Source organism: Terrapene carolina, unplaced genomic scaffold (genome assembly GCF_002925995.2).
Source record: "Terrapene carolina triunguis isolate 2854851 unplaced genomic scaffold, T_m_triunguis-2.0 Scaffold583, whole genome shotgun sequence".
Lineage (NCBI taxonomy): Eukaryota > Metazoa > Chordata > Testudines > Emydidae > Terrapene > Terrapene triunguis.
Genome location: NW_020664934.1, coordinates 573,565 through 601,218, shown reverse-complemented (window position 1 = coordinate 601,218; position 27,654 = coordinate 573,565). Strand labels below are relative to the sequence as shown.

Genomic DNA, 27,654 nt, shown 5'->3' with positions numbered 1-27,654 from the left:
CTCCATGAAAATTGCCTTGTACATAGTGTGACGAGCTTCTGTGCACCTGTCCCTGGGATCCCAGCTGCCAGTCTCTAGCTCATGGAGCCAGAGGCTGGAAATGGTTGCACCTAACACTTGAAGCCAGGAGGGGGCTCTCTGGCTCCCTGGAGTGCGTGCGTGAGGCAGTGCCTATGAGGCGGGGAATTCAAGCTCATTAAAAGGAGTGGATGTAAGCAAGAATATCAGACCGAGACAGCCAAGGTCTGCTGCGCCAGGAGCAGTGCCCACAGAAACCCAGGGAGAGAGAGGGCAGTGCACCAGTCATGGGTGTCTCTCATGAGCCACAGATCCCAGCCAGGGCCAGGCTGGAGTGAGAGCCACCAGCAGAGAAACTGGGCATTCTCCTGGCCCCTCCAGCTGTGAAGGGAAGGAGCACATGAGAGCTGCTGGGAAGAGACTGTATTTACAGCTCCAAAGGCAGCCCAAGAAAGGAGGCAAGCAAGGGAGATAGCCCTCTCCCAGCTGGACTCAGCCCCAGCCGGTGGGTTTTTAAGCCCATGCCCAGACTCTTGGTCCGAGCTCTCACGAGCGGATTGGAGCAGGGAGTACTCTGAAGTACAGGGACATTTCTCTAAGGGATCCTTGAGCCTACACAATGTGCTTTCCCCCCACAAAGTAGGACACATTGCCCTCTCCTTGGGCCAGGTGGCTCAGCTGTCGAGTACCAGCCGGCTGTTCTGCAAGGGCAACCCATCTCCTGAGCTGGTGCTGATGGGAGGACAGGCCTGACATTGCTGGAGTATCATCTCTTCCCCCAAACACGCCATTCCTGACAGGACACAGTCAGATTTCTTCTTGCTCTTACGGACAATGCCTGCCTCTGGGTGGCCATAGAAACTCTGGCTCCTGGAGAGAAAGGACCACCTCTTTGGTGCCGTGTTGAAGGATGGCTGGATCCCTCCCTGCCAGCCACTGGCTCCTATTACTGTGTGTGGGATGCCTGGCAGTGGCCTCATGTGTTGGCTCAGTGGGGTCGGAGAAACTTGGAAGCAGAAGAAGCCGAGAGAAGAAATCCCAGTGGAATGAGTATCCCACAGGCCAGGGAAGAAGCAGCATGCCTCTGCCAGCCTCTAACGACCCGGTAAGCACTTATTCTACCAGCACCTAGTTGTAGGGAATTGAGCACAGATCTAAACTCAGAGCAACCAAAGTGGATGATGCGCAGAGAGTGTAATTTCTGAGCTGAGTGAATGTGATTGCAAGTAAAATCTACTCAGGGAATCTGAGTTGTGTGATGACTTTTTTTTTTTTTTTTTACACACACACACACACACAGAGTGGGTAGTTGGGGTGAGGGGTAGGGATGGTTTTGTACTTTTTCACCTTTGGGTGACTACGCTTGTTTATTGTCAATGAGCAACTGACTTTTGCCATGAGAAAGAATCTAGCACACTGAGGGGACCAAACCAAACGCTGTGAAAGCAAGCCTACTGGCTCATAAAATGTTAGCAAGTGCCCCAAATCTTTTCCAGTTTTGTCATAAATATTTTGAAGAGCAAACATTTTCTCAGCTCTGTTGGAAACATACAATCACTGAGTTTGTCTTGCAGCTTATAGGTTACAGCTGATCAACTGTGTCACATAAAAACTGCAGTGGGATTGACCTGTGGTCCACCTGATCAGGAACCTGTCTCCAAGTACAGATACTCCAGAGGCAGGGGCAAGAATCCTCATAATGGACAATTATGGAGAGACAGTTTCTTCCTTTCCCCAAGCAGTTAGTGACAGCTTATATCCTGAAACATTAGGTTTCAGAGCCCTTCTAAAATTTTGCATGTTATCTAATGTCACAGTTGATGTCGTTCTGATTAACTGTACAACCATCTAATCCTTTGTTCAATTCAGCTAAGCTTTTGGCCTCACTAATACCTTGTGGCAATGAGTTCCATAGATCAATTGTGCAGCATACAAAAAAAAATCCTTTGATCTCTTTTTAAATTGGTAGCCTTTCACTCGCACTGACTGTCCCTTTATTCTTATGTTACAAGAAGGTAATTGTGAGTTCCTGGTTGACCATATCTGTGCTACTTTCAAAACAAATCCAAATGCAGAGGTGATGTGCAAAGGTGACTGTGTAAGTAGGTTTGTGGGAGGTTAAGATAATATAATTTAACCTGAGGGGCCAGGAGAAGGTGTAAATTATCCCAATTTAGACTCTAGTCCACTACCACCAAATTTGTCTCAATAATTTGCTAACCCACATTCCCATATGAGTGCAGACAAGCTCCGAAGGATAAAACTGAATTGCTCTAAGAGGAGCCCTAAACTCCAGCCCTCACATATTCTATCCTTTGGAGTAGCTGATGGACCAGGAGGCTCAGTCCTTACCTGCCCAGAAATCCCTTCCACTTATCTGCTCAAGCAGTTATTAAAGGTGCTATTGGCAGGGTTAAACTCTCTCCCAGATGAGAGTGCTGCTCAGGAGAATGAATTTCCCACCCTCATTCCTCTGCTCTCAGATCAGGGGAAAGACGGAAGCTGTGTCCAATAGTTTGTGAATGGGTGGAAAACTTATGGCTAGTGATGCCAGCTGTTACTGTTTGACAGGGGTATTCTTTTATATCCCACCCGACCCCCGGGGGCCTTCTGTGGCATCATTCCAACAATGCCCACTGCACTGGGCTAGGGAGATTCGTAAATGCCTTAAGTTGGGTGAGCTGCTTAGCTGGGGGAGCCCAGCTAGGGCAGCTTTGCAAATCAGTCAGCACAGAAACACTTTAGCTGCTTAAAAAATGTGTGGACCTTGGGGGCTCTGCCAGCAGGTCCTGCTCAGAGAGGCTGGGAGAGTCCAAAGTGCTGCACCATCAATCTGGAAAGTGCCCCAACTCACTGTGGATGTAAAGGCAGGCAAAAAGGGGGCCAGCTGTGAGGCTAGCCATACCGATGACTTGGGATCTTCAAGCTATTCGAAATTAGCAGCAGCAGTGCACAGAGCTCTTGTTTAAAACACTGGGAACACAATACACTGGAGTCACTGCAGTGGTGTTTTATAGTGCTGCTCCAGGAGTGCACATTAAAAATTCAGCTTCCATGATCATTCAGGCCTGTTCTTACCCAAAATTAACTTGCAGCAAATCTCAGTGCGGGCCTGTTGGGTATGTAAGCTTGGAAGGATTAGGATTTTAATGGTAAATGTCAATAAATGTTGATTTTTGCCATACACGCACAAACCAACAAAAAAGTATTTCCATTGATGATCACTGAAATTTACAGATAGGCAAAGTAAGAAAAATGCTGCTTGAGAAATTATTTTAGTTTTGATTTAAGGATATTCACATTGTATTGTTTGCCATGGGATGTTGACAATTTGTCTTTTTAACAGTTATAAAGCTTTAACTTTTGGAATCGCAATGTCTGCTGGCATTAGCAGACACCCCTGCCACAATTTTCTGCAAATGTGGACATTTAAATTGATAAAACTCTAAACAAATGGTTAAAAATAAACATTGATATTATCCCTCAAAATTATAAACTGAGTTCTGCCCAGCCTAATTATACACTTGGGCAATCAGCCTTTGTTACATCTTTTTTCTAGAGCTCTTCTGCTTCTCACTCACCAATTTGTAACCCTAGAGGGTTATAAGAAATAGCCAGGATGGATTTGTCAAGAACAAATCATGCCAAACCAACCTAATTTCCTTCTTTGACAGGTTTAGTGGATAGAGGGGAAGCTGTAGACATGATATGTCTTGATTTGTAGTAAGGCTTTTGACACAGTGCCACATGGCATGAGCAAACTACGGAAATGCTGTCTAGATTACCATAAAATGGGTGAACAACTGGTTAAAAGATCACAATCAAAGAGTAGTTATCAACGGTTCACCATCACCCTGGGAGGGCATATCTAGTGGGGTGCTGCAGGGCTCTGTCCTGAGTCTGGTACTAGTCAATATTTTAATGGATGACTTGGATAATGGAGTTGAGAGTGTGCTTATAAAATGTATGGGGGACACTAAAATGGCACTTTGGAGGACAGGATTAGAATTGAACATGACCTTGACAAATTGGCAAATTGGTCTGAAATCAACAAGATGAAATTCATTAATGACAAGTGCACAGTACCACACTTAGGAAGAAAAAAAAAATGAAATGCACAACTACAAAATGGGTAATAACTGGCTAGGTGGTAGTACTGCAAAAAGGGTTATACTGGATCAAAAATTGAATATGAGTTGACCAGTTGGGAAAAATGCTAATATCAGTCTGAGATTATATAAGCATGGCATGTTTAGTCATGAGAAAAGAAGACTGAGACAGACTTGATAACAGTTTTCAAATTCGTTAAGGGCTGTTATAAAGAGGACAGGGATCAGTTGTTCTCCATCTCCACTGAAGGTAGGACAAGTAGTAATGGACTTAATTTGCAGCAAGGGGGATTTAGGTTAGGTATTAGGAAAAGCTTTCCAACTGTATGGGTAGTTAAGCTCTGGAACAGGCTTCTAAGGGAGGGTGTGAAATCCCCATTGTTGCAGGTTTTTAAGAACAGGTTGGACAAACAACTGTCAGGATGGTCTAGGTATATGTGGTCCTGCCACAGCATTGGGGGCTGGACTTGATGACCTATTGATGTCCCTTCCAGCCCGACATTTGTATGATTATGTTGATCTGTAGCTGGTGATATTTTGAAGATGACTTTTGTTCACTTGGAATAGATGGTAGACCACTATTATTTACAATACATATTAAAAAGCACCTCAGCTAGGCTATAGGTGCCTCTGCCACCAATGGAAAGTACATTAGGCTCTGGTTGAATTGATTGCCAAGTGCATGACATAAAACTACACAAAACTTATTTGTCAGGCCCATGGTTTTCCCACGAGGATGGGAGTTTTTAGGCAGTTATTTCATAAATTTCAAAGCCCAAAGGGACTCATTTATTCTGATCTCCTGTATATCTCGGGCCATTAAACCTCCCCTAGACACCCCTGTATTGAGCCCAATGACTTTAGTTAGACTAAAATGGTTCAGACCTCAGGAGACTAACCTGCTGTGTGCCACAGGCAGAGAACAGGCGAGCCCCAGCTGCCACCAGTGCTGTAGGCCCTCACAGTTGCAGGGAATTGATTAGGTGAGATGTGCCTTTTAAGTGACTGGACATGTCATTCCTTGTCTGGCAGTTCTCTAGCCATGCAGTGTTGTCAACCCCTTTAGGGAGCAACCTTCCCTCTAAGACCCTTGACATTGGCCAGCGGCTAACAGTGCCTTCTCCACTTGGGCTTCTGTCGGTCCCCTCCTTTGGGTGGATGGAGGGATTCTGCACTACTAGCAGAACTAGTGTGATTGGCCTCCTTGGGATGGCTATCTGGAAGTCCTGCCTGCATCTCCCACTGGTGTACAGTTCCCTTGCTAATGAGCAGGTGGAGAGACATGGCAAGTACAGCAAATGGAAGATCTCTAGCTGCTCCTGCACTGCCCCGGCACCTTCCCACATCACCCTTGTGTGGTAGAGATGGGGGAGATGGGGCAACAGAAAAGTTCACTGACTGGCCCAAGGGCACACAAGAAGTGCCTGGCAGTGCTGAGATGGCACCTAATTCTTCAGATGCTTATGCTGTGGATTTTTGTACTCTGCTTGAAGCCTAATAAACTGTAAACTCCCCCACGCCCGGGGAAATAACACACATGCAACATGAGAAGGGACTTGGAAGTGACAATGGGCAGCAAGTTAGATGGCACCAATGTAGCCCATGCAGTTGTATTGTACAATGGTGTATGGAGATGTCTCTGGTCTAGCTCCTCAGCTGGTGTAAACTAAACTAATACTGCCTGGAGACTCATGTTCTTGCTGTCAAGCACTGTGAAGGGCAGCAGCATGCTGGGTGACCAGAGCACAGCACTGGGACTCAGGAGATCTTGGATCTAATCCACACAATGCTGGTGGCTCACTGTGTGATCCTGGACAAGTCACACAGCTTCTCTGTGCCTCAGTATTCCCATCTAATAGAAATGAAACCTCAGGCATGTTCTCTTCCCTTCAGCCATACAGCCCTCCAGACTCTATGGACCAAGTGTGAGTCGCTCATCCAACCATGCCCCTAGCTTACTAGGGGGAATCCCTCCTAGGGGATAGGAATCCCTCCTAGCCACAGTAAGTATGCTGTGTCATTGGTGGAGCCGAGGCTTCTCCATAATACCCATCACACCTGGCAGGAGGTGGACCACAGTAGCTGGTCTGCTGGAGCCTGGTCCTCTGGCACCTGCCAACACTGCTCGGTAATCTTCCAGAGGGGCTGCTGCTGAGGGCCTGATGTCCTCTCTCCCTTCCCCCAGAACTCATTGATTTCAATGAGAGGTAGGCAGCTAGGCAAAATACCTTGGAAGAGCAGGCCTTAGCCCACTGCCTCTGCCACAATCACATCTGCTGTTGCAACAGCCAGGGAAAGACTAGGGCCAGAACTCATACCTAGATATCTTGCCTGGCTGATCTTTGCTACAATGAACAACGTGCCAGTGTTATACTAGGGGCTTTATAAACTTCATGGGCCAGACCCTGAGCTAGTGTAAGTTGACACTGACTTCAGTGGAGTGGTGCCACTTTACACTAGGGGAGGCTCTGGCCTTATTTGCCACATGGGTTATGGATAGGGTGACCAGATAGCAAGTGTGAAAAATTGGTATGGAGGGGGGGAGAGGGGGTAATAGGAGCTTATATCAGACAAAGCTCCAAATATCGGGACATCTGGTCACTCTAGTTATGGAAGTTTAGGCTTGAAATTAGACGAAGGTTTCTAACCGTCAGAGGGGTGAAATTCTGGAACAGCCTTCCGAGGGAAACAGTGGGGGCGAAAGACCTCTCTGGCTTCAAGATTAGGCTAGATAAGTTTATGGAGGGAATGGTTTGATGGGATAACGTGATTTTAGTTAATTAGGCAATAACGTGCCATCGCTGGTAAAATGTGGGTCCGGCTGGAGAATCTTGCCTGTATGCTCGGGGTTCTACTGATCGCCATATTTGGGGTCGGGAAGGAATTTTCCTCCAGGGTAGATTGGCAGAGGCCCTGGAGGTTTTTTGCCTTCCTCCGCAGCATAGGGCAGGGGTCACAAGCTGGAGGATTCTCTGCGACTTGAAGTCTTTAAATCACGATCTGGAGACTTCAACAGCTGAGATAAGGGAAATTGGGTGGGTCAGCTTTTGTGGCCTGCATCATGCGGGAGGTCAGACTAGATGACCATAATGGTCCCTTCTGACCTTAAAGTCTATGAGTCTATGAGTCTATGGCTACAATGCAGTCAGAGGCGTGACTGTAGCATGTGCAGACATACCTGAGCTAGCTCAGGTCTAGCTAGTGTGAGTAACACAGAAGCTGCAGTAGCACAGACAGCAGCATGGGTTAGCCATGTAAGGACATACCCAGAGTCCCGTGCTGAGACAACGTCACTGCTATTGTTATTCACACTGGCTAGGGTATGGCAACACGGGCTGCAGTCACACCTCTGACTGCAGCGCAGATAGACCCAGACAAGAATTAGAATCATAGAATATCAGGGTTAGAAGGGAGGTCATCTAGTCCAGCCCCCTGCTCAAAGCAGGACCAATCCCCAACTAAATCATCCCAGCCAGGGGCTTTGTCAAGCCTGACCTTAAAAGCCTCCAAGGAAGGAGATTCCACCTAGGTAACCCATTTCAGTGCTTCACCACCCTCCTAGTGAAAAAGTTTTTCCTAATATCCAACCTAAACCTCCCCCACTGCAACTTGAGACCATTACTCCTTGTTCTGTCATCTGCCACCACTGAGAACTGCCTAGCTCTATCCTCTTTGGAACCCCCTTTCAGGTACACCTCTACCTCAATATAACGCTGTCCTCGGGAGCCAAAAAATCTTACCGTGTTATAGGTGAAACCGCGTTAAATTGAACTTGCTTTAATCCACCGGAGCACTGCTTTACCGTGTTATATCCAAATTGGTGTTATATCGGGTCGTGTTATATCGAGGTAGCGGTGTAGTTGAAAGCAGCTATCAAATCCCCCCTCATTCTTCTCTTCTGCAGACTAAACAAACCCAGTTCCCTCAGCCTCTCCTCGTAAGTCATGTGCTCCAGCCCCCTAATAATTTTTGTTGCCCTTCGCTGGACTCTTTCCAATTTTTCCACATCCTTCTTGTAATGTGGGGCCCAAAACTGGACACAGTACTCCAGATGAGGCATCACCAATGCAGAATAGAGGGGAATGATCATGTCCCTCAATCTGCTGGCAATGCCCCTACTTATACAGCCCAAAATGCTGTTAGCCTTCTTGGCAACAAGGGCACACTGTTGACTCATATCCAGCTTCTCGTCCACTGTAACCCCTAGGTCCTTTTCTGCAGAACTGCTGCCTAGCCATTTGGTCCCTAGTCTGTAGCAGTGCATGGGATTCTTCCATCCTAAGTACAGGACTCTGCACTTGTCCTTGTTGAACCTCATCAGATTTCTTTTGGCCCAGTCCTCTAATTTGTCTAGGTCCCTCTGTATCCTATCCCTACCCTCCAGCATATCTACCACTCCTCCCAGTTTAGTGTCATCTGCAAACTTGCTGAGGGTGCAATCCACGCCATCCTCCAGATCATTAATGAAGATATTGAACAAAACCAGCCCCAGGACCAACCCTTTGGGCACTCCGCTTGATATCGGCTGCCAACTAGACATGGAGCCATTGATCACTACCCGTTGAGCCCGATGATCTAGCCAGCTTTCTATCCACCTTATAGTCCATTCATCCAGCCCATACTTCTTTAACTTGCTGGCAAGAATACTGTGGGAGACCATATCAAAAGCTTTGCTAAAGTCAAGGAATAACACATCCACTGCTTTCCCCTCATCCACAGAGCCAGTTATTTCATCATAAAAGGCAATTAGGTTAGTCAGGCATGACTTGCCCTTGGTGAATCCATGCTGACTGTTCCTGATCACTTTCCTCTCCTCTAAGTGCTTCAGAATTGATTCCTTGAGGACCTGCTCCATGATTTTTCCAGGGACTGAGGTGAGGCTGACTGGCCTGTAGTTCCCCGGATCCTCCTTCTCCCCTTTTTTAAAGATGGGTACTACATTAGCCTTTTTCCAGTCATCCGGGACCTCCCCCGATCGCCATGAGTTTTCAAAGATAATGGCCAATGGCTCTGCAATCACATCCACCAACTCCTTTAGCACCCTCGGATGCAGCGCATCCGGCCCCATGGACTTGTGCTCGTCCAGCTTTAGCATCAACTACACCTTGATTAGTATTTACTTCTTGGATCAATATTTTGATATTGATTTCAGCATCAGTCAATGAACATATGTGGTTACATTACGGACTGTCAGTACCAGATGATCCAACAGGGAAGCCAGAGCATGGTATCAGTGAGTTCGGTGTGATGACACTTGCTAGGTGAAACAGGAGTTGTGTCACAGATACAGCAATAGTCTAGGGCAGCAGCTGACGAACTGAAATTGCGGTAAAGACTTAGCACTTCACCAAGATGCTGATTTGTGCTCTTGTGAAGTTTTAAGTGGACCTGTGTTAGCTGTAACTCACCAAACCTCTCAACTAATGCACCATACCTCCCCCCCGCCCCGTGCAATGCACTAGCACACCAGCACCACCGGCCCATATGCCTATAACCCACCCCCAAGCTGGGCTAACATTCATGGTTGCAAAAAGCGCTGTGGGCTGTTTAATGACCTCCGTTTACATCCCCTCCAAAATATGCGCCCCAGAAACACTGCTGCTGCTGGCACTGGGTTAGCGCCCACCCAGAGAGAAGCATGCCCTCTACAGAGTTTCTTTGAGTCCAGAGTTTTTCAGAGGTCCCCCAGGTAGCCAGGTTCCCCATGTCCTGCACGCTGTGAGACGGGCACAGCTCCCTGGCCAACAGCTAAGGCAGTCACAGCGATAAGGAACTCATTAACACTCCGGCAAAGCACAGGCTGGTTTCTGGCTGCTGAGTTCCTGCCCCTACTGTGTAATGGGAGTAGCGATGAAGAATGGCACCCACCTATGTCTGAACCACCCAGCAGCCCGCAGAGCTGATTACTGTCACTTTCTGTGTTCTTATTCTTTGATCGTCCTACAGGAACCCCTTCCTGAGCAGTCTCGCAGCATCGACCCCCGGGATGCCTGGATGCTCTTTATGAAACAATCAAACAAAGGGGTGAACAGCAAGAAACGGGACAAAGGCAAATCAAAAAAATTCAAGGTATGTATTCACATCCCCGGTGTGTCTGTACAACCCACCCCAGGGAGCCCCGGCTCAGACTTGTTGCACCCCATCCCACACAGCGATCCCAGGCCTGTTGCACCGCCACCCCATGCAGAGATCCGAACTGTGCCTGCTGTGCCCACCCTACACTGACATCCCTGGCACTGGCCCACTGTGCCCCTCCCATCACAGAGCTCCTCAGCTTGGGCGCATTGCACCCCACCCCACATGGAGAGTCCTGGCCCAAGCCTACTGTGCCCCCAACCCAGAGGGCCCATGGCATCCCTAGTGTAACAGCCCTGCTCCTTCTGAGCCCAGAACAGACAGAGGGGGTGGGGCTGAAAACAGTGACCAACCCAGCAGAGATGGCCAATCCTGCTTAGATTCCAGCACAGAGTTCAGAACAGGCAGGTGCCCTTTCGGGCAATGGGAAGGGGAAGGGTGCCAGGATGTGGGTGACTAGAGGCTGGCATTGCGGGATGGAGTCATTCTTATTGGATCTACACTGGCTGGCTGTGCCCTAATTTGAACTGAGTAGCTCTGTGCTCTGTCTGGGGTTCCAGTTTGGCCTGCCAGGCCCACCAGGTCCCCCCGGCCCTCAAGGAGCCCTGGTGACACCAGAAGAATTGCTGAAGGACTTCCGGCTGCTGCTGAAAGGTACAGTATGAAAGCCAGTGCATGGAGTGGGCTGAGTGCGTCTCCACAGGCACTCCAGCTGGGCTGGGGAGGTGGGTGCCCCATGCTGCAGGGAGTGTGACACTGAAGAGACAAGAGCTCATGTCCTACTGGGGGGGCAAGGTCACCTTATGAACCTGATCTCCCTCCCTCAGGGTTGAGGTTAAGGAGAGTAAGGGCTAGTCTACACTGCAATGCTAAAGCGCTGCTGTGGCAGTGCTTTAATATGGCTTGTGTAGTCACGGCAGAGTGCTGGGAGAGAGGTCTTCCAGCGCTCTAAAAAAACCCCACCTCCACGAGTGGCGTAGCTACCAGAGCTGGGAGTGCAACTCCCGACACTCGTGCACTATCTACACTGGCAGCCTGGCTTTTCACACCCCTGAGCGAGAAAGTTGCAGCACTGCAAAGTGCCAGTGTAGACAAGCCCTTAGTGGTTGCTGTCTAGTGCATATGGGGAGTCGACCCCTTGGTGGGTGCAGGGGCAGTAAGTTGGCATGCAGTGCTGCTTAGCCTGCCTGCCCAGACACAAGAGCCAGGTAACTGAAGCAGGGCAGAAAGGGGTGTATGTCTGGGGTGGTATCTTACTCCCTCTTACATGGGTGCTCAGCCAGACAAACTCCAGCCCCAGGAGCAGCTTTACACTTTCAGTGTATCGGTTATTTCGACATAATTTTCCAGAACAGAGTTTTACACTCACACATCAGGACATGACTAACTACAACCTCAAATGTGCACTTTGTCTAATATCACAAATAATAATTGCTAACACACATCTTGGTGATGAGGTACTTATTTGTCTGTGTTTGTGTGGGCGGGGTGTTAGGGAAGTGACTTTAGCCCCAATCCAACCTCCGTTGCAGTCTTTGGAGATGTTTCAGAGTAGCAGCCGTGTTAGTCTGTATCTGCAAAAAGAACAGGTGTACTTGTGGCACCTTAGAGACTAATTAATTTATTTGAGCGTAAGCTTTCGTGGGCTACAGCCTACTTCTGACTGCAGTGGTAGGTGTGTACTTGTGTAGTGAGATTTGTGTGTGTCACAAACTCATTCCCTGTTTATCTCCAACACCTCAGAGGATTTCCCATTAGCTTTTTGGCTCAACACTTAAGAATCAAATTCAGCAACAATAATTGGGAACCCCAGAGAACTAATATCCCTTTCCTGGCTTCATGACTGCAATGAAAACCAATGGGAGCATTCTCCAACAAACCTCACTGCTGCCTAAAATGACCAGGACGGAACATTTGCCTGGATCAAGCACATGAAGCAGGGATGACTGGGATTCAGTCTCACATGATGGTGCCAGCTTGCTGGGCTTTGACTAGAATTCACACCAGTGTCCATCCTGCTTCCATTGACATCAAGGGGCATTTTACCATTGGCTCCAATGGGAGCAGTCATTTGTGAAAACCCTTTGTACATCGGTGACTCCTAAAACTGGTTCTCTGGGGGGCGTTCTCTCAGAGGTGGTAAAAGAGCGGGAGAGGATGAACCTGAAGGCCTGTGAAGGTTGCCAGGAAGGTGAGGAAGAGGAGGAGAGAGGAGAAGATGACATCTTGGCACTTGTTGCTGGTCCGTTGGCAAAGAGTAAGCCACAGCATCGAGTGGAGGCAGCCTTCCACTGCCGAATACGGAGAAACATTTCCATTGAACGGAGATCCCTGCAAGAACTTCGGATCTATTACATAGTGAGTGGGGGAGGGAGTTTGCCATGCTGGACTGGCAAAAATGCAGATTCAGCAACACTGACACGTTTCCCGAATTTGTGTTGATTTCGCCAAATTGTTTTGGTCAAAAAACAAACAGTCCAAAATTTGACATTTTTCTAAATGAAACGTTTCAAATTGTTGGCTCAAAACACCTTTTTGTTTCAAAATTTTCTTTAATTTTATTTTAAAAACCCAATAAAAAATGTTTTTAAATGGCTGGAATCAAAATGAAACATTTCAATTTTGCCTAAATGAAATATTTTGTTTGACCTGAAACAATTTTTTTTCTACTTTTTGATTTGCTGAAACATTTCATTTTTGGTTCAGCCTGAAATTGCATCTTTTTTCCCCCAATTTTTCAGAATTGCCAGTGAATTAAAAAAAAATCCATTATTCTCACAGTTATATTCCCAGCATCTGATCTCTCCGAGGATGGTGAATATAACTTCAATCCAACCCCCACAGGAGTCTCTGGGGAGATTCCCATTGACTTCAATGAGCATTGGTTCAGGTCCTGACCTCCCAAATGCACCTTGCCATTTGTGCCATACTATAGGTGTGTGTGCCAGGGGTGGGGGAAGGGGAGTTACTGCCTTTGAGCCTCCTAGCCAATTGCAGGCCAATTAAAATCCCTAGACAAACTTTTATGTATCAATGGAGATAAGGCTGAGTACACATCAGTAACTTAGGATACGAAAATATTACAGGGATGTTATTTTTAGCCCCAAAATAAGCATTACAGACCAGGAAATTCAGAGTTAAGGTTAAACATACATGGAATCTAGATACAGTAGAACCTCAGAGTTATGAACACCTCGGGAATGGAGGTTGTTCATAACTCTGAATAAAACATTACAGTTCTTTCAAAAGTTTACAACTGAACATTGACTTAATACAGCTTTGAAACTTTACTATGCAGAAGAAAAATGCTGCTTTTAACCATCTTAATTTAATGAAACAAGCACAGAAACAGTTTCCTTACCTTGTCAAATCATATTTTTAATCTTGTTAGATCTTTCCCTTTTTTTTAAAGTAGTTTACATTTAACACAGTCCTGTACTGTATTTGCTTTTATTTTGGTCTCTCCTGCTGCCTGATTGTGTACGTCTGGTTCCAAATGAGCAGTGTGGTTGACCGGTCAATTTGTAATTCTGATGTTCATAACTCTGATGTTCTACTTTATATTAAGACCTGTAAATGCAGTTAAGACACCCAGAACAACCTTAAAAACTCTGCTCTATAATGATGCCATATACTACACATACAGTTAAGAATCATGCGTTTTTTTTCCACGATTTCTCCTCATAGTGTCACTACAACCCAGAATTCCCTGCCCTGAAGAATTTACAACCTATACAGACAAGACTAAAGGAGTACTATTATCCCTATTTTCCAGATGAGGAAAAGAGACAAAGAGAGATTATGCAGCTTGCCCACGGCCACATAAGACGTCTGTGGCAGAGCTAGGAATTGGACTCTGAGTAGGGTTGCCAATTTTCTAATTTCCGAAAACCGGACACTACAGAAGTAAAGCCGGAACCTCCCCGCTCCACCTCGTCCCCCGAGGCCCCGCCCCTGCTCCGCCTCTTCCCCGAGGCCCCCGCCCCCATCACTCGCAACTCTCCTCCCTTCCCCTTCCTTGATCCCGTCCCCGCCCCCTCTCCCCCACACACAACTGGGCGCTCTCTACTCCGGGGCTAGGATGGGAGCCTGCCCGCCCACGAGATGCAGGTAGGAGACGGCCCCAGCTGAGCAGGGGCTGGCAGGGGTTGATGACCCAGTGCCTACTCCCTTGGCCCCCCCCCCACCTGTGGTAACTGGACTTTTGGTGTCGTCAGTACATGTGACTGGACACTGTACAGGTCCCCTTTCATCCAGACTTTCCGGTCAAAAACTGGACACCTGGCAACCCTAACTCTGAGCTTTCCAAAGTCCTTCACCAGCCATCCTCCCTTTTTAATCTACTTATCAAAATTTGCTTGCAGGTATTATTTGATGAATAATTCTGAGTAACAAACACATTTGAAAACAATCATGGTCAGACGTCAGATAATCTGTGAACAACTAGAGAACAAGACAAATTTTCAAATACGTTGTTAGGCCTAGTCTGTACTTAATAACTATGGCAGTAAGAGGCCTAGTGTAGATACAGTTATACTCTGCGTGCTGCGATCACCCTCTGCTTGCACTGCAGACACAGTGCATGTCTGTTTCCTAAGGGGATGCTGCTAGCTGAGCGCCCATCTCCTAATGCAATATGTAGAGTTGGGATGGTCTTTCGCAGTGTGTGCAGTCTTGCCTTTCTCTTTGTTACTAGCCTCAGAAAGAGGGGGTGTTCCATCGAGGCCTGGGGCTGAACCTGACCAGCGGCCAATACACAGCACCTGTTGCAGGATATTACACCTTCACCGCCACCTTGCACATCGGTAAGCTTTCCTGCTGCCTGGCACACGGAGCTGGCCTCCACACAGGGCCGGCTCTAGGTTTTTTGCTGCCCCAACCAAAAAAAATGTTGGTTGCCCCCTCACTGCACCCTCCTGCCGCCCCAGCCCTGGGTCACTGGTAACTCGCTCCCAGGGCGGGTCATTCAGCAGGAATTTTGGATGTGCACAGAACACAGACAGGATTGGTTCCCATATGGTTACAGAACTGCAGTAAAGTGGAACAATTTTCAGCTTGTGTGATTGAAGGCTATCTGGATGCATATTATAAGACTGTCCTACATAAATGAGGAAAAGTTGAGGTGCCTTTATTATTCTTTTGTTCCATTCTTTGTTTCTATGGGGAATTTGCCAATGCAATATCACTGTCTTCCTTTTAAACAAATAAAACTAAAACTTAAAAATAATAATAATAATAATAATAATAATAAAGCAATGGCCTTTGAAAATAGCAATTCCAGTCCTAATAACCACTGGGAAGCATTTCTTGCTCAATTTATTCTACTTTTTCCTACAGCAAGTTACAGGGGATCAGTATATTTGATTTGGGAGAAATGAAGTAACAACTGCCCAAATTGAGCTTGAGCACTCCTGAATTTTGATGGTGTTCAAATCTGGAAGGCAGGTGCTGGATTCCCTTTCTGAATATTAGCTAAATCTGGAAAAGTCAATTTCTGCTTCCATGGCTCAGAAGTGTAAATCCTCCTACGTGCCTGGTACTGTATCTAAAGCTGCCCAGTCTAGTAGAGCCTCCCCTCCCTTACTTTTCATTTTACATTCTAGTGGGATCCACGTACCTGCCTTGCTAGGCTTCAGATAGAGAGGTGCAATGTCCATTTAGTCCACCCAATTCTTTCTTTGGGGGAGAGCCCAGGGCTGGGGCGGCAGGAGGTGCAGGTGGGGGCCAGAGCTGGGGCAGCAGGGAGTGCGGGTGCAGGGAGAAGAGTCCAGGGCTAGGGTGGCAGGAGATGCGGGTGGGGGGAGAGCCCAGGGCTGGGGCAGCAGGGGGGTGCAGGTGGGGGCCAGAGCTGGGGCAGCAGGGGGTGTGGGCAGGGGAGAGTCCAGGGCTGGGGCAACACAGCGGTGCAGGGGGAGCCCAGGGCTGAGGTGGGGGGCGGCAAAAAACCTAGAGCTGGCTCTGTCCCTACCATTTACAGCAAGCTGCAGCATGAGGTTTCAGTTCTACACTCCTTTCCCCTCCCTTTCCTGTTAATTGCGGCCGAGGGCATGCTGGGAAATGTAGTTCTTTCCCTGCTCCAGGGCTGGCTCTATAGGCAGGGAGCTAACCAAGGAACTACAGCTCCCAGGGCTCCCTGTTGGTTCTCAGCTCTCATGCTGGATTCTTGCGCCCCTGCAAATTTGCCGCCCCAAGCACCTGCTTGCTTTGCTGGTGCCTAGAGCCGGCCCTGCCTCCACAGCATGGTGATGCTGTTGAATCATAGAATCATAGAAGATTAGGGTTGGAAGAGACCTCAGGAGGTCATCTAGTCCAACCCCCTGCTCAAAGCGGGACCAACCCCAACTAAATCATTCCAACCAGGGTTTTGCCAAGCCGGGCATTAAAAACCTCTAAGGATGGAGATTCCACCACTTCCCTAGATAACCCATTGCAGTGCTTCACCACCCTCCTTCAGGTAGTTGAAGGCTGCTATCAAATCCCCCCTCACTCTTCTCTTCTGAAGGCTAAATAAGCCCAGTTCCCTCAGCCTCTCCTCATAAGTCATGTGCCCCATTTTCGTTGCCCTCCACTGGACTCTCTCCAATTTGTCAAAATCCTTTCTGTAGTGGGGGGCCTAAAACTGGACACAATACTCCAGATGTGGCCTCACCAGTGCCCAATAGAGGGGAATAATCACTTCTCTTGATCTGCTGGCAGCACTCCTACTAATGCAGCCCAATATGTCGTTAGCCTTCTTGGCAACAAGGGCACACTGTTGACTCATATCCAGCTTCTCATCCACTGTAATCCCCAGGTCCTTTTCTGCAGAACTGCCACTTATCCAGTCGGTCCCCAGCCTGGGATTCTTCTGTCCTAAGTGCAGGACTCTGCACTTGCCCTTATTGAACCTCATCAGATTTCTTTTGGCCCAATCCTCCAATTTGTCTAGATCACTCTGGACCCTATCCCTACCCTCCAGTGTATCTACCTCTCCCCCAGCTTAGTGTCATCTGTGAACTTGCTGAGGGTGCAAATCCATCTCATCATCCAGATCATTAATGAAGATGTTGAACACTACTGGCCCCAGGACTGACTCCTGGGGCACTCCGCTTGGTACTGGCTGCCAGCTAGACATCGAGCCGTTGATCACTACCCATTAAGCCCGACGATCTAGCCAGCTTTCTATCCACCTTATAGTCCATTCATCCAATCCATACTACTTTAACTTGCTGGCAAGAATACTGTGGGAGACCATATCAAAAGCTTTGCTAAAGTCAAGGTGTATCACGTCTATTGCTTTCCCCATACCCACAGAGCCAGTTGTCTCATCATAGAAGGCAATCAGGCATTGGTCAGGCATGACTTGCCCTTGGTGAATCCATGTTTACTATTCCTGATCACCTTCCTCTCCTTCAAGTGCTTCAAAATGGTTTCCTTGAGGACCTGCTCCATGATTTTTCCAGGGACTGAGGTGAGCCTGACTGGTCTATAGTTCCCTGGATTCTCCTTCTTCCCTTTTTTAGAGATAGGCACTATATTTGCCTTTTTCCAATCGTCCAGGACCTCGCCTGATTGCCATGAGTTTTCAAAGATAATGGCTAATGGCTCTGCAATCACATCAGCCAACTCCCTCAGCACCCTTGGATGCAGTGCATCCAGCCCCATGGACTAGTGTATGTCCAGCTTTTCTAAATAGTCCTTAACCTGTTCTTTCACCACTGAGCTCTGCTCACCTCCTCCCCATACTGTGCTGCCCAGTGCAGCAGTCTGGGAGCTGACCTTGTCTATGAAGACTGAGGCAAAAAAAGCATTGAGTACTTCAGCTTTTTCCACATCATCTGTCACTAGGTTGCCTCCCCCATTCAATAAGGGTCCCACACTTTCCCTGACCTTCTTCTTGTTGCTAACATACCTATAGAAACCCTTCTTGTTATTCTTCACATCCCTTGCTGCAACTCCAATCGTGCTTTGGCCTTCCTGATTACACCCCTGCATACTCGAGCAATATTTTTATACTCCTCCATAGTCATCCTCCAGGACTCTTTGGGACAGAAACCTTAGTGGCATAAATAAGTGTAGCTCCATTGAAGTTACTGTGCCAGATCCTCTGCTGGTGTAAATCAGCATAGTTCCACTGGAGTCAACATACTGTGGGTATGACTTGATGTAGTTCCACTGACGATCATTTGGCTACACTAATTTACACCAGCTGAGGCCCAGACCCAGCTATTCAATCAGAGCATTCAGGCTGGCCAGCTGTGTGGGCATGTCTGGCTTCCCTGGGGGGCTGAGGCCTAAGGCCTTTACAGGGGGTTCTGTTCAGAAGGGGAGAACATCTCATCCCTGTCTCATTAGCTCTTCTGTGTTTATAGTTCATGGAGAACAACAGAAGAAAGGACAACAGCGTGCGAGAGATCGCCTGCGGGTACTGATCTGCGTCCAGTCTCTGTGTCAACATAACATGTGAGTGTGCCTGGTAGAGGCATGCCCTCCCTGCTAGCACAGCCAGACTTCTTTTAAATGTAAAAACTGTTTTTCTCTCTATTAGCCCAGAAGGTGAGTTCACAAAAAGGAGGGGCCCACAGTGCATAGGGCACACAGATCATGGCACCACTATGGCTGTTGGGAGCTGGTGGAGGATTTCCTATGTAGGGGAAATCCCAGGGTGGCCTAGAACCTCTGTAGCTGCTTCCACACCATCCCCTTTCTCATCTCTCAGAGTAGGGGATCTGGCTGGGAGAGAGATCCTGTCTGGGGTATCCCTGCACCCTGGTGATTCCTAGCTGCCTGAATAGCTTCTGGGGGCCATTGATAGCTGGGTTTAAACTAGAGCAGCCTTAAGGCTGATCTAACATAGACTAGCAACTGGCTTGGCCCCCAGATCAGGTGACATAATGTCACCTTTGTATGTCCTTTATGTGCCCCAGTCCTGAACTGCATTGAGCACTGCACTGGACTGGTGCCTGTAACTGGATCTACAAGTATCATCACAGCTACCACTTGTCAAAAAAATGTCAGTGGAACAGTTTTCCACCAAAAAAGTGCAGTTTCATCAAAATCCAAATGTTTCACTGGAATGTGTCAATTTCGATGACATGCTTGAAGCGAAAAAGTTGAAATGACTTCAATTTTCTCGTTTCATTTTGAGAGTGTCAAAATGGTGTTCATTATGACTGATTCATTTTGTTTTGATTTTTATAGTATATCAAATGTTTATTTACATACATTTAATATTTTAATATCATATAAACATCAAAGCAAAGTGAATTGACATTCTCAAAATGAAATGTTTTAATAGTTTTGAATGGAAATTTTTTTTGAAATTTTCATTCCACAGGACATTTTGAAATTTTAGCATTTAGGACCAACCCCACTAAATCATCCCAACTCATATGACTCATTTCATATGAGTGATCCCATTGCCATCAGATTGTAAGGGCTTCCAGTCACAACCAGGGTAGGCTAGATGGCCATACATGGGGTCAAGAAGGAATTTCCCCCCAGGTCAGATTAGCAGTGAGTTGGGGCTTTTTCACCTTCCTCTGCAGCATGTGGCAGGTCACTATCCAGGATTATCTGGAGCTATCTCATAATCATTTCCCTGCCATTGCAGGGGCCGCGAGCACTGATGCACCTTGGGCCCTCCTAGTCCATTCCTGTGGCACATCTTGAGTCTCCTGTGGGCTGTAATACTTTTTTCTAATGTCTGTTGTTGGGTTGAGTGTGTGGATGATCGGGGGTGTAGGGGACCAGTAATATACAGGTCAGAGGGGGTGATCTGCTGGTCCCTTACAGCCATAAACTCTATGACCCTCTGTGAGCCAGTCCTAGTGGGGAAAAGCACTCTATCCCTAGCCTTTGTTTGCATAATAAATTGATGGATGGGATGAACCCTCCAGAACATAGCTGAGATAAATACATCAGCATGGGGGCATGAGAAGGCCTACTGAGCCTCTGACCATGCTGCACCTACTCCATGGCAAGAGGCAGTCAAGCGCCAGGCCACCCCTGGGACCATTCTTGAGGACTATACTTGGTTTGGTTTTTTTAAACAAAATTTAGAATTAAATGTAAATAATGATACAGAGGGTAATGAGCAGCTTTGCAGAGAGGAGACAAGTTTGCCAGGGCATTGTGCAGTCCTCCCCTTCTCTTTAATGTCTGGACCTGGGGATGGGGGAGGCAATCACTCTCTATTACTGTAGATAACTGGCTAGTAGGTGAATTCTGGGTTGTACATGGATCACTTCAGTGCTGACATTGCTGTTTCTTGTCTTCAGTTCTCTGGAGACGGTGGCTGGTTTGGACAGCAGTGAACTTTTCACCATCTCAGTCAGTGGAGTCCTGTACTTACAGGTAAACATGGGCAAACTAATGAGGCCAAGGGGTGTTCCTTATGGGCAGACCCACCTCGTGCAGTGTGCTATTGACATGAGCATGCAGCACAACTGGGCAGCTAACTTTTCACAACAATAACTCTACCCACAGGGGGGCTAGGCAGCTTTGTACAGCCCACACTGAAGTCCATGCTATTTTCAGCATGCTAGCTAGCTCAAAGCAAACAGGAGTATACCTACCCCATCTGTAATCACACCTCTGATTGCGTTGCAGACATACCCTAATTGAGCACATCCATTCCCAAGTGCAGCAGGAAGTCACTGTGGTTTACAAGCTCTTCAATGCAGGAAGCCGTGTCCTTTTCTACAGAAAGCGCCCTGCATTGTGGGTGCTACTGGAACCAACCAGTGAAGATGACAGGCACGTGCTTCTGTGCTGGCTTTCCTCTGCAGCTGGGTAGGAAGTTCATTCCTCAGGCTGACTCTGCATCATTTTTTAAAACCAGCCTCAATAATACTGGCATGATCAGCCTTCCATCTCTCTGGGGGCTGAGACCCAGAATGTCAAAGGTATCTGATTTAAACAGGATTAAGCACCTAAAGATCTTTGAGGATGTAGACCCGAGTCCCTCCAGTGATCTGCCACAGTACTGCAGGGTTTAGTCTTTAGGGTGACCTTGCCTACAGTCAGTGGCTTATAGCCATAGAACCAGCCAACTACTCTGGTACTAAATACCGTAGTCCTGATTCCCCCCTGCCTGGCAGCTTGTGTAGTCATTACCACCTCTATAAAGTGCATGTAAAATGCTACTATTTTGATTGGGTAAATGCCTGCATGAGGTGCAGGACAATGGGGAAGCCAGCTGCCTAAGGCACCTTAAGGGATAATGCACCATAGCACTGATAGACCAACGCCCACCATTGGCAGACACCCATTACTAAAGGGTAGAGCTTTTGCACTGCACTGTTTTAGTGTTTCCCAATAGAGAGGGATACAGATCAGTCACATTCAGATGTTTGGTCTCAGCCCAAAGGGTTTGGTTTTGAAAAGGAGAACGGATAGTTTAGCAAAGCAGCAAAAGTAAGTTTCTACATTTCGGTGGGGCTACTCATCTGTTTGACAGCAGGCTTCAGTGCATTGCTCAAGTGGGGCTAGAGAGTGTACAAAATACACAGGATATGCAAAACAGCAGAGTCCTCATTATAACCTTAACTTTGGCATTTCCCACTTAGTAACATCCTGGTGGATAATTCGGAACCATCCTACTTTGGAGATTGGTTGAGCCCTGACCCAAACTAGCATGTGCTGTTGGCTTGTAGCAGCCTGTACTGGCTGCAGCACTGTGCAGAACGAGCTTAGCATTCCACTCAGCCATGGCAGGGCCTACTTTGTCTGTGGTGGGGGAATTCTTCCTCCCCTTCCAGGCTTTTTACAGCGCCCTCGATGCGGCTAGCATGCTATATAGGGTATAAACACTGCACACTAAGTCCAGGCTCTGACTCAGGCTTGAGCCCAAGCCCACACACAATCTGACCCAGGTTCTATGACCTTGCTAGAGAGTGGATCAGCCCAAGTCCCACTGTGTCTCAGGTCTAAGCCCTGTAATTTTGCACTATGGATACAGGTCATGCCCCAGACCCAAGTCAGAAGGTCTGCATTTGCAGTATGACTGTTAGCATAGCTATGAGTCCAGCACTTGTAAACCCAGGTTTACAGTGGTGTGGGAACACTCAAGCATGAGCTTGGAAACACTGTGTCCACCAGTCTGGGTCCCACCACCCTGGAGTTAGTGGTGCAGCATGACCATAGCCAGAAGGGCTGGAACAAGGGACAGAAACTGCCCCATGTTCTGCTTTAAGTGTAAAACGTGACTCAACTTTAAGTAGTGCATCACAACCTACATAACTAGGTAGGCCCTGCCCTAGAGAATGCCATGGCTGAGTGGGCGGGGCTGCCATGTGGAATGCTAAGCTGTTCTGCACAGTGCTGCAGCCAGTACAGGCTGCTACAAGCCAATAGCACATGCTAGTTTGGGTCAGGGCTCAACCAATCTCCAAAGTAGGATGGTTCCGAATTATCCACCAGGATGTTACTAAGTGGGAAATGCCAAAGTTAAGGTTATAATGAGGACTCTGCTGTTTTGCATATCCTGTGTATTTTGTACACTCTCTAGCCCCACTTGAGCAATGCACTGAAGCCTGCTGTCAAACAGATGAGTAGCCCCACCGAAATGTAGAAACTTACTTTTGCTGCTTTGCTAAACTATAGATCTGCTGCATTTACATGACACACTCCTCTATGTGCTGATTGTGGCAACCTGGGACTATTTTCACTGTCACTCTCATTTCTCCCTTTCAGGCTGGCCAGTATGCCTCGGTTTTTGTAGATAATGCCACTGGATCATCCCTCACTGTTCGAAGTGGCTCGGATTTCAGCGCTGTTCTTCTGGGGGTGTGAATGGTCTCAAACCACCTGCCCTTACACGCTGTAAGCTGAATTGGTCTCTTCAGCAAGAACCACCTTAATTCGTTCCCACCCACGCACAGGGAGCAAAGCATAGTGAGGTCAGGAGCAGCAGTCTCTACAGATTCTGCTTATGCTGCAAAACCCAGCCACCAGCCACCATACTTTGCACAAGATCTCAAGCATCCAAAGATGATGGAGAGCCGGAAAGAAAATTGGAAGCATGAAAAAAGGAGGACTCACTAAATCCATCCCCCTTTAATTTCATTTATGGCCAGATTTTGAAGCGTATTTTACATGGACAATTATAATATGGCTGACTTCTAAAACCAGACCAAGTTTTATAAAGGAACCCCTCCCCCCAATCAAGCACGAATGCTTAGGAAAAGGTGATTTGAAGAAGCCTTCACCCATAGACTAGCACTTTGGCAATTTTTTGCTGTTCAGTTTTTCAGCAGCCAAAGCCAGATTATGTATATAGCTCTAGCTTTCTTATAGCTCATCAGTTAAGGTTTGCTATCAGCAGGCACTGGTACTTGGAAGTTAATTTTCAATGCAGAGCAGTGTCCTGATAAGGCAGCAGACTAGTTAGAACGTGAATTACTATCCAATGATTTTCCACTTCCTAGGCACTGTGTACTCACATCACCACCCCATTCTCTGCCCATGGCAGAGAGCCCAGTCAATGGGTGGTGGAGATACTCACCGTTACGCCTGGTTTTAGTCCCGATAGCGCAGTCTAACTCCGATTAACCCAATGGGACTACGTGCATAAATAAGGGCTGCAGGAATGGGCCCTAAATTAATAACAAAGGCAGGGAAAGAAAAAGATGCAGTCTCATTTCTTAGTACCATGTACTTAATTCCTGAGCTCCTGCCAGAACTTCAATGAGATATCCTAGAACTACACTCAGCTCCACCTTCATGATAGCAGGACAAGGGGCTCAACTCTCTCTGAATTTTTTTTTTTCCCCCACCAACAAAGCTTTTCCAGTCCTGCTAGAGGAACTGCTTTCACAGCAAACTCTCCTTTCAGGAAACAAAGTTAATTTGGACTAGGGCATTTGCTGTTGGCAGAACTTTCACAAAATCTTTCAGGAAAAAGCTACATATGCTGTCCTTTACATAAAATACTAGCGCTCTCTACAAACCAGCTCATATAATTCGCTGGTTAGAAAACTGTAAGTACCTCTCTACTGCAATAAAAGACCAGCAGCATGGCTGCAGCTGGCCCAGGTCAAAATTGCAGTATAGACATTCAGGTTCATGCTGAGCCCAGGCTCCAGCCTGAACCTCAACATCTTTGCTGCAATTTTTAGCCCCACAGCCCAAATCAAATGACCTGGGCTCTGAGTCTCAGTGCTGCGAGTTTTTCATTGCAGTGTAGCTATACCCTAACTGTTGTCTTAGAAAAGCTCTACAAGTCTCAATTTGGAGCCTTGGTAACATACAAAGTAGGACATAAGCCCCAAGTTCAAAAATTTGGTGCTTTCAGCTTTTTATGGTATATAGCAACTTACACACCAAATTCCTGCAGTCTTTACTCTAGCTGAACTCCCACTGAAGTTGTGGAGAATTCAAGCCTGAAAGCCCTTCTCTTTGCTAGGAAAAGAAGTTGTGTTCTTACTACGTGGTAAAATCCTAGTGAACACAGACCATGTTGTAGCTTTCACACAAATCAGCAGACCAAGGCAAACGTCAGGGTTCCCCATGGCAGGTCAAAGTAAGATCTGAAGGACACTGCCAGGCTTTACTGTTTCATACAAGTTAACTGCCTTGTCTTAATTAGGATTTTACCACATTAGTTAACACAAGGGAAAAATACAGCTATTCTTGTAATGAAGAGGCACCCAAAAAGGACAGCAGGAGTTCACTCTTAGGCATTGATCCTGCAAGGTGAGCAGTCCCCTGGGAAGTCTGTGGGAGTAGGGGACATGGTGCAGCTTGCAGAGCCAATCTGCTTGTGTCCTTAAAATAAACCCAGCCTACTGCTATTTAGTGAAGGACAACTCAGCATGTCCCCCCGAGGGGTAACACTGCTCAGCAGCAGAATGTCCAAAATGGACTTCTGTTCAGGATGTCTTCATAATCGTTTGCTATTCTTCACAGCAAAACACTAAAGCAAGTGTTGAAACGCTAAATAAAAAGTCTAGACAAGACAGCTAAACTGTCTTGGGTGTTCTCTCAGTAAGTTGCTCACCCAGGCCACCCTACGCTGGAAACGTCAGCAGGCCTCCCATCTTTGACTACAATAAAGCTAAGGTTAGCCCTGGTCCTCCAAAAGCAGATTGCAATTTGTCTTCAAGCTACAGCTATTGTGAAACTCCTACATTCCAGGTTTTTCCTCTCCCTGCAGTATAGATAAATGTATGGTATAAAGCATTTTATGAAAAAATATTTATTGGATGGTACTGTAATATGGAATATATTTATGTAACTGACTTGAGTTGTGCTTTCAGTAATGTTTCACCAGAGAGGTTTGAGACGGGGAGGAATGACAGAAAAATGAACCTATAGCCAAAGAAAACAAAAGGGAAGTGTGGGTAGAGAAAATGGGAAGAGGAAACAAAGGACTCTCTCCTCACACTTGCGACACACACAAAAGCAGAGGCAGCAAAGAGAAAAGGAATAAAAGAAAGTGCACCCAGCTCCAGATCCTCAAAGGTATTTAAGCACTTAAGTGCACATCTTGAAAGCAGTAAAGATAGCCTGAAGCTTCCCTGCTTAGAGATGCTCCATCCACTCCTATCGGATGCCAGTCACACTCCCAGCTGGCATTACATTACAGGCATCTTCCAACTGCCTTTGCCTCCACCCCCCCTTATTTTGATAAGCTGAGACAAGTGGGGGATGGGAAAAGGAGGAGTAGGAGCAGGCTGTTTTTGTTCTGAGAATTGTTACCAGTAATGCTATTTTTCCCCTCTCATTTGTGGCTTTCTTTCCCCTTCCCCGCCCCCCCCCCATTAATTTCCAAGCTCCTAAATAATTGCATCCTCTGCCTGTTCACGTCACTACACAATTACCAGAGGCAAGTCGAAACCTGCTCTTTAGTTTCTGACAGTAGATTTGCTAGCACCCAGGATTTCTCTTCACCTCTTTAAAAGAGTAAGTGTCTTTTGAGGAAGCGCCTCCACTGTTTTTGCTCAATTTCACGTTTAACATTTTAAAAGGGGCAACCCTACATCCCCTGAAATCAAGAGCAAAACTTCCCTTGACTTCCAAGGCACCAGAATTGGGCTTGACAAACATTTTGCACAAAGGCTGAATTTCAGAATTGTAGACCAGATGCATCCGTCAACCTTCTTCTTAATATTACATAACCATGTTTAATAACACTGAGATACCGTTCTCAGCTAAACCAAATTCAATGAAGTCACTGCTCCAGCGTGGTAGATTAGCCATTTGTGAATGGGTAATTGGAAACTGATGCAATTTAATCCTTGCTTCTGCAGGTAGAGTAACAGCTACTCAGAACCACCATTTTATAGAGGAATGGGTGAAAAGGAGAGCATGAGAATAAGACTGCAGTTTTCAAACTGAGTTTCTCAACATCAGCAGCTACTTCATGATTTTTATCCAGTTTTCATGGGCGGCAATTTCTATAGACCCATGGTGCCTGGGAACCAGGAATATTCCTGGCTCGGGGCCCAGCTCCAGCAATGTTTGAGGCCAGGTCTCTCCCTCAGCCCTGACTTTCCCCAGGTGCTCCCCCCCCCACCCAGCCCCGCATCCCCCAGGTGATTTAAAATGGCCCGGGGCCCCCTCCAACCACCAGCAGCACAGCAGAGCTGAGCAGCTTCCTCTCTGCTCACTCCATGTGGCTGCCGGCCCCTCCCTGCAGCCCCTGGGCAGGATGGGTCAGTGTCCCACCCCAAGCGGAGTCCCCCCGGGGCCACCCTGCCTAGGAGCCCCAGGTAAGCGCCGCACCCCCCCACGCCCTCCCAGAGCCTGAACCCCCACACCCAGCCTGCACCCAAACTCCATCCCTCCTACACCCCCACCCCATCACAGAGCCTGCACCCCTCCCCCAGCCTAGGGCCTGCACCCCGACCTTTTCCCCCCACCCAAACTCCCTCCCAGAGCCTTAGCCAGGTGGGGGCAGAATTTTGGGGAGGTGGGCTCTGGACATTCTGGGCACCACCAAAATTTCTACAAACCTGCCGCCCCTGCTAGTTTTGATCTTGCCTTTGGCTGCAATTACTGTTAAAAGCCTCAAGACAATTCTTCTTTCCCCTACAGATTTTGTCCATTTCTATTTGGCAGTCTCCTCCCCTCACAGCTGTGTTTAACTGGCTCAAAATTACAATGATAAAAAGGCACGTTCTTGCAACTACAGTTCCAATACCTACGGTAAAGCGTTATGATTTGCTTAGTATCAGAGGGGTAGCCGTGTTAGTCTGGATCTGTAAAAAGTGACAGAGTCCTGTGGCACTTTATAGACTAACAGATGTATTGGAGCATAAGCTTTCGTGGGTGAATACCCACTTGGTTGGATGATTTGCTTAGACTTTCGTTATTAGGCAGTTGAAACAATCATGAATTTCCACATGAAGCCCCAACTGTAGTAGCAGGAAATGCAATCTGTCATGTACAGAAATTCATTTATAAAATATGGTAAACAAAAATATGAACTAAAACAATTAGAAAAAAGAAGTTTATTTACAAAGAAGAG

At 47.2% G+C, this 27,654-nt stretch overlaps 1 protein-coding gene across 2 annotated transcripts; it reads left to right on the top strand.

Moving 5' to 3' along the window:
- Positions 1-224: 224 nt before the first annotated feature.
- ERFE (erythroferrone) lies at positions 225-23,940 on the top strand. Of its 2 annotated transcripts, XM_024218601.2 has the most exons (8): positions 225-1,123; positions 10,074-10,196; positions 10,763-10,856; positions 12,337-12,560; positions 14,899-15,007; positions 18,554-18,644; positions 20,462-20,537; positions 22,878-23,940. In XM_024218601.2, the coding sequence occupies exons 1-8, from the start codon at positions 929-931 to the stop codon at positions 22,974-22,976; spliced, it is 1,011 nt and encodes a 336-aa protein (XP_024074369.1). In that variant the 5' UTR covers positions 225-928; the 3' UTR covers positions 22,977-23,940. The 2 variants fall into 2 exon arrangements, with proteins under 2 accessions (XP_024074369.1, XP_024074368.1); XM_024218600.1 differs by lacking the exon at positions 22,878-23,940 and having other exon boundaries at positions 20,462-20,657.
- Positions 23,941-27,654: the final 3,714 nt, after the last annotated feature.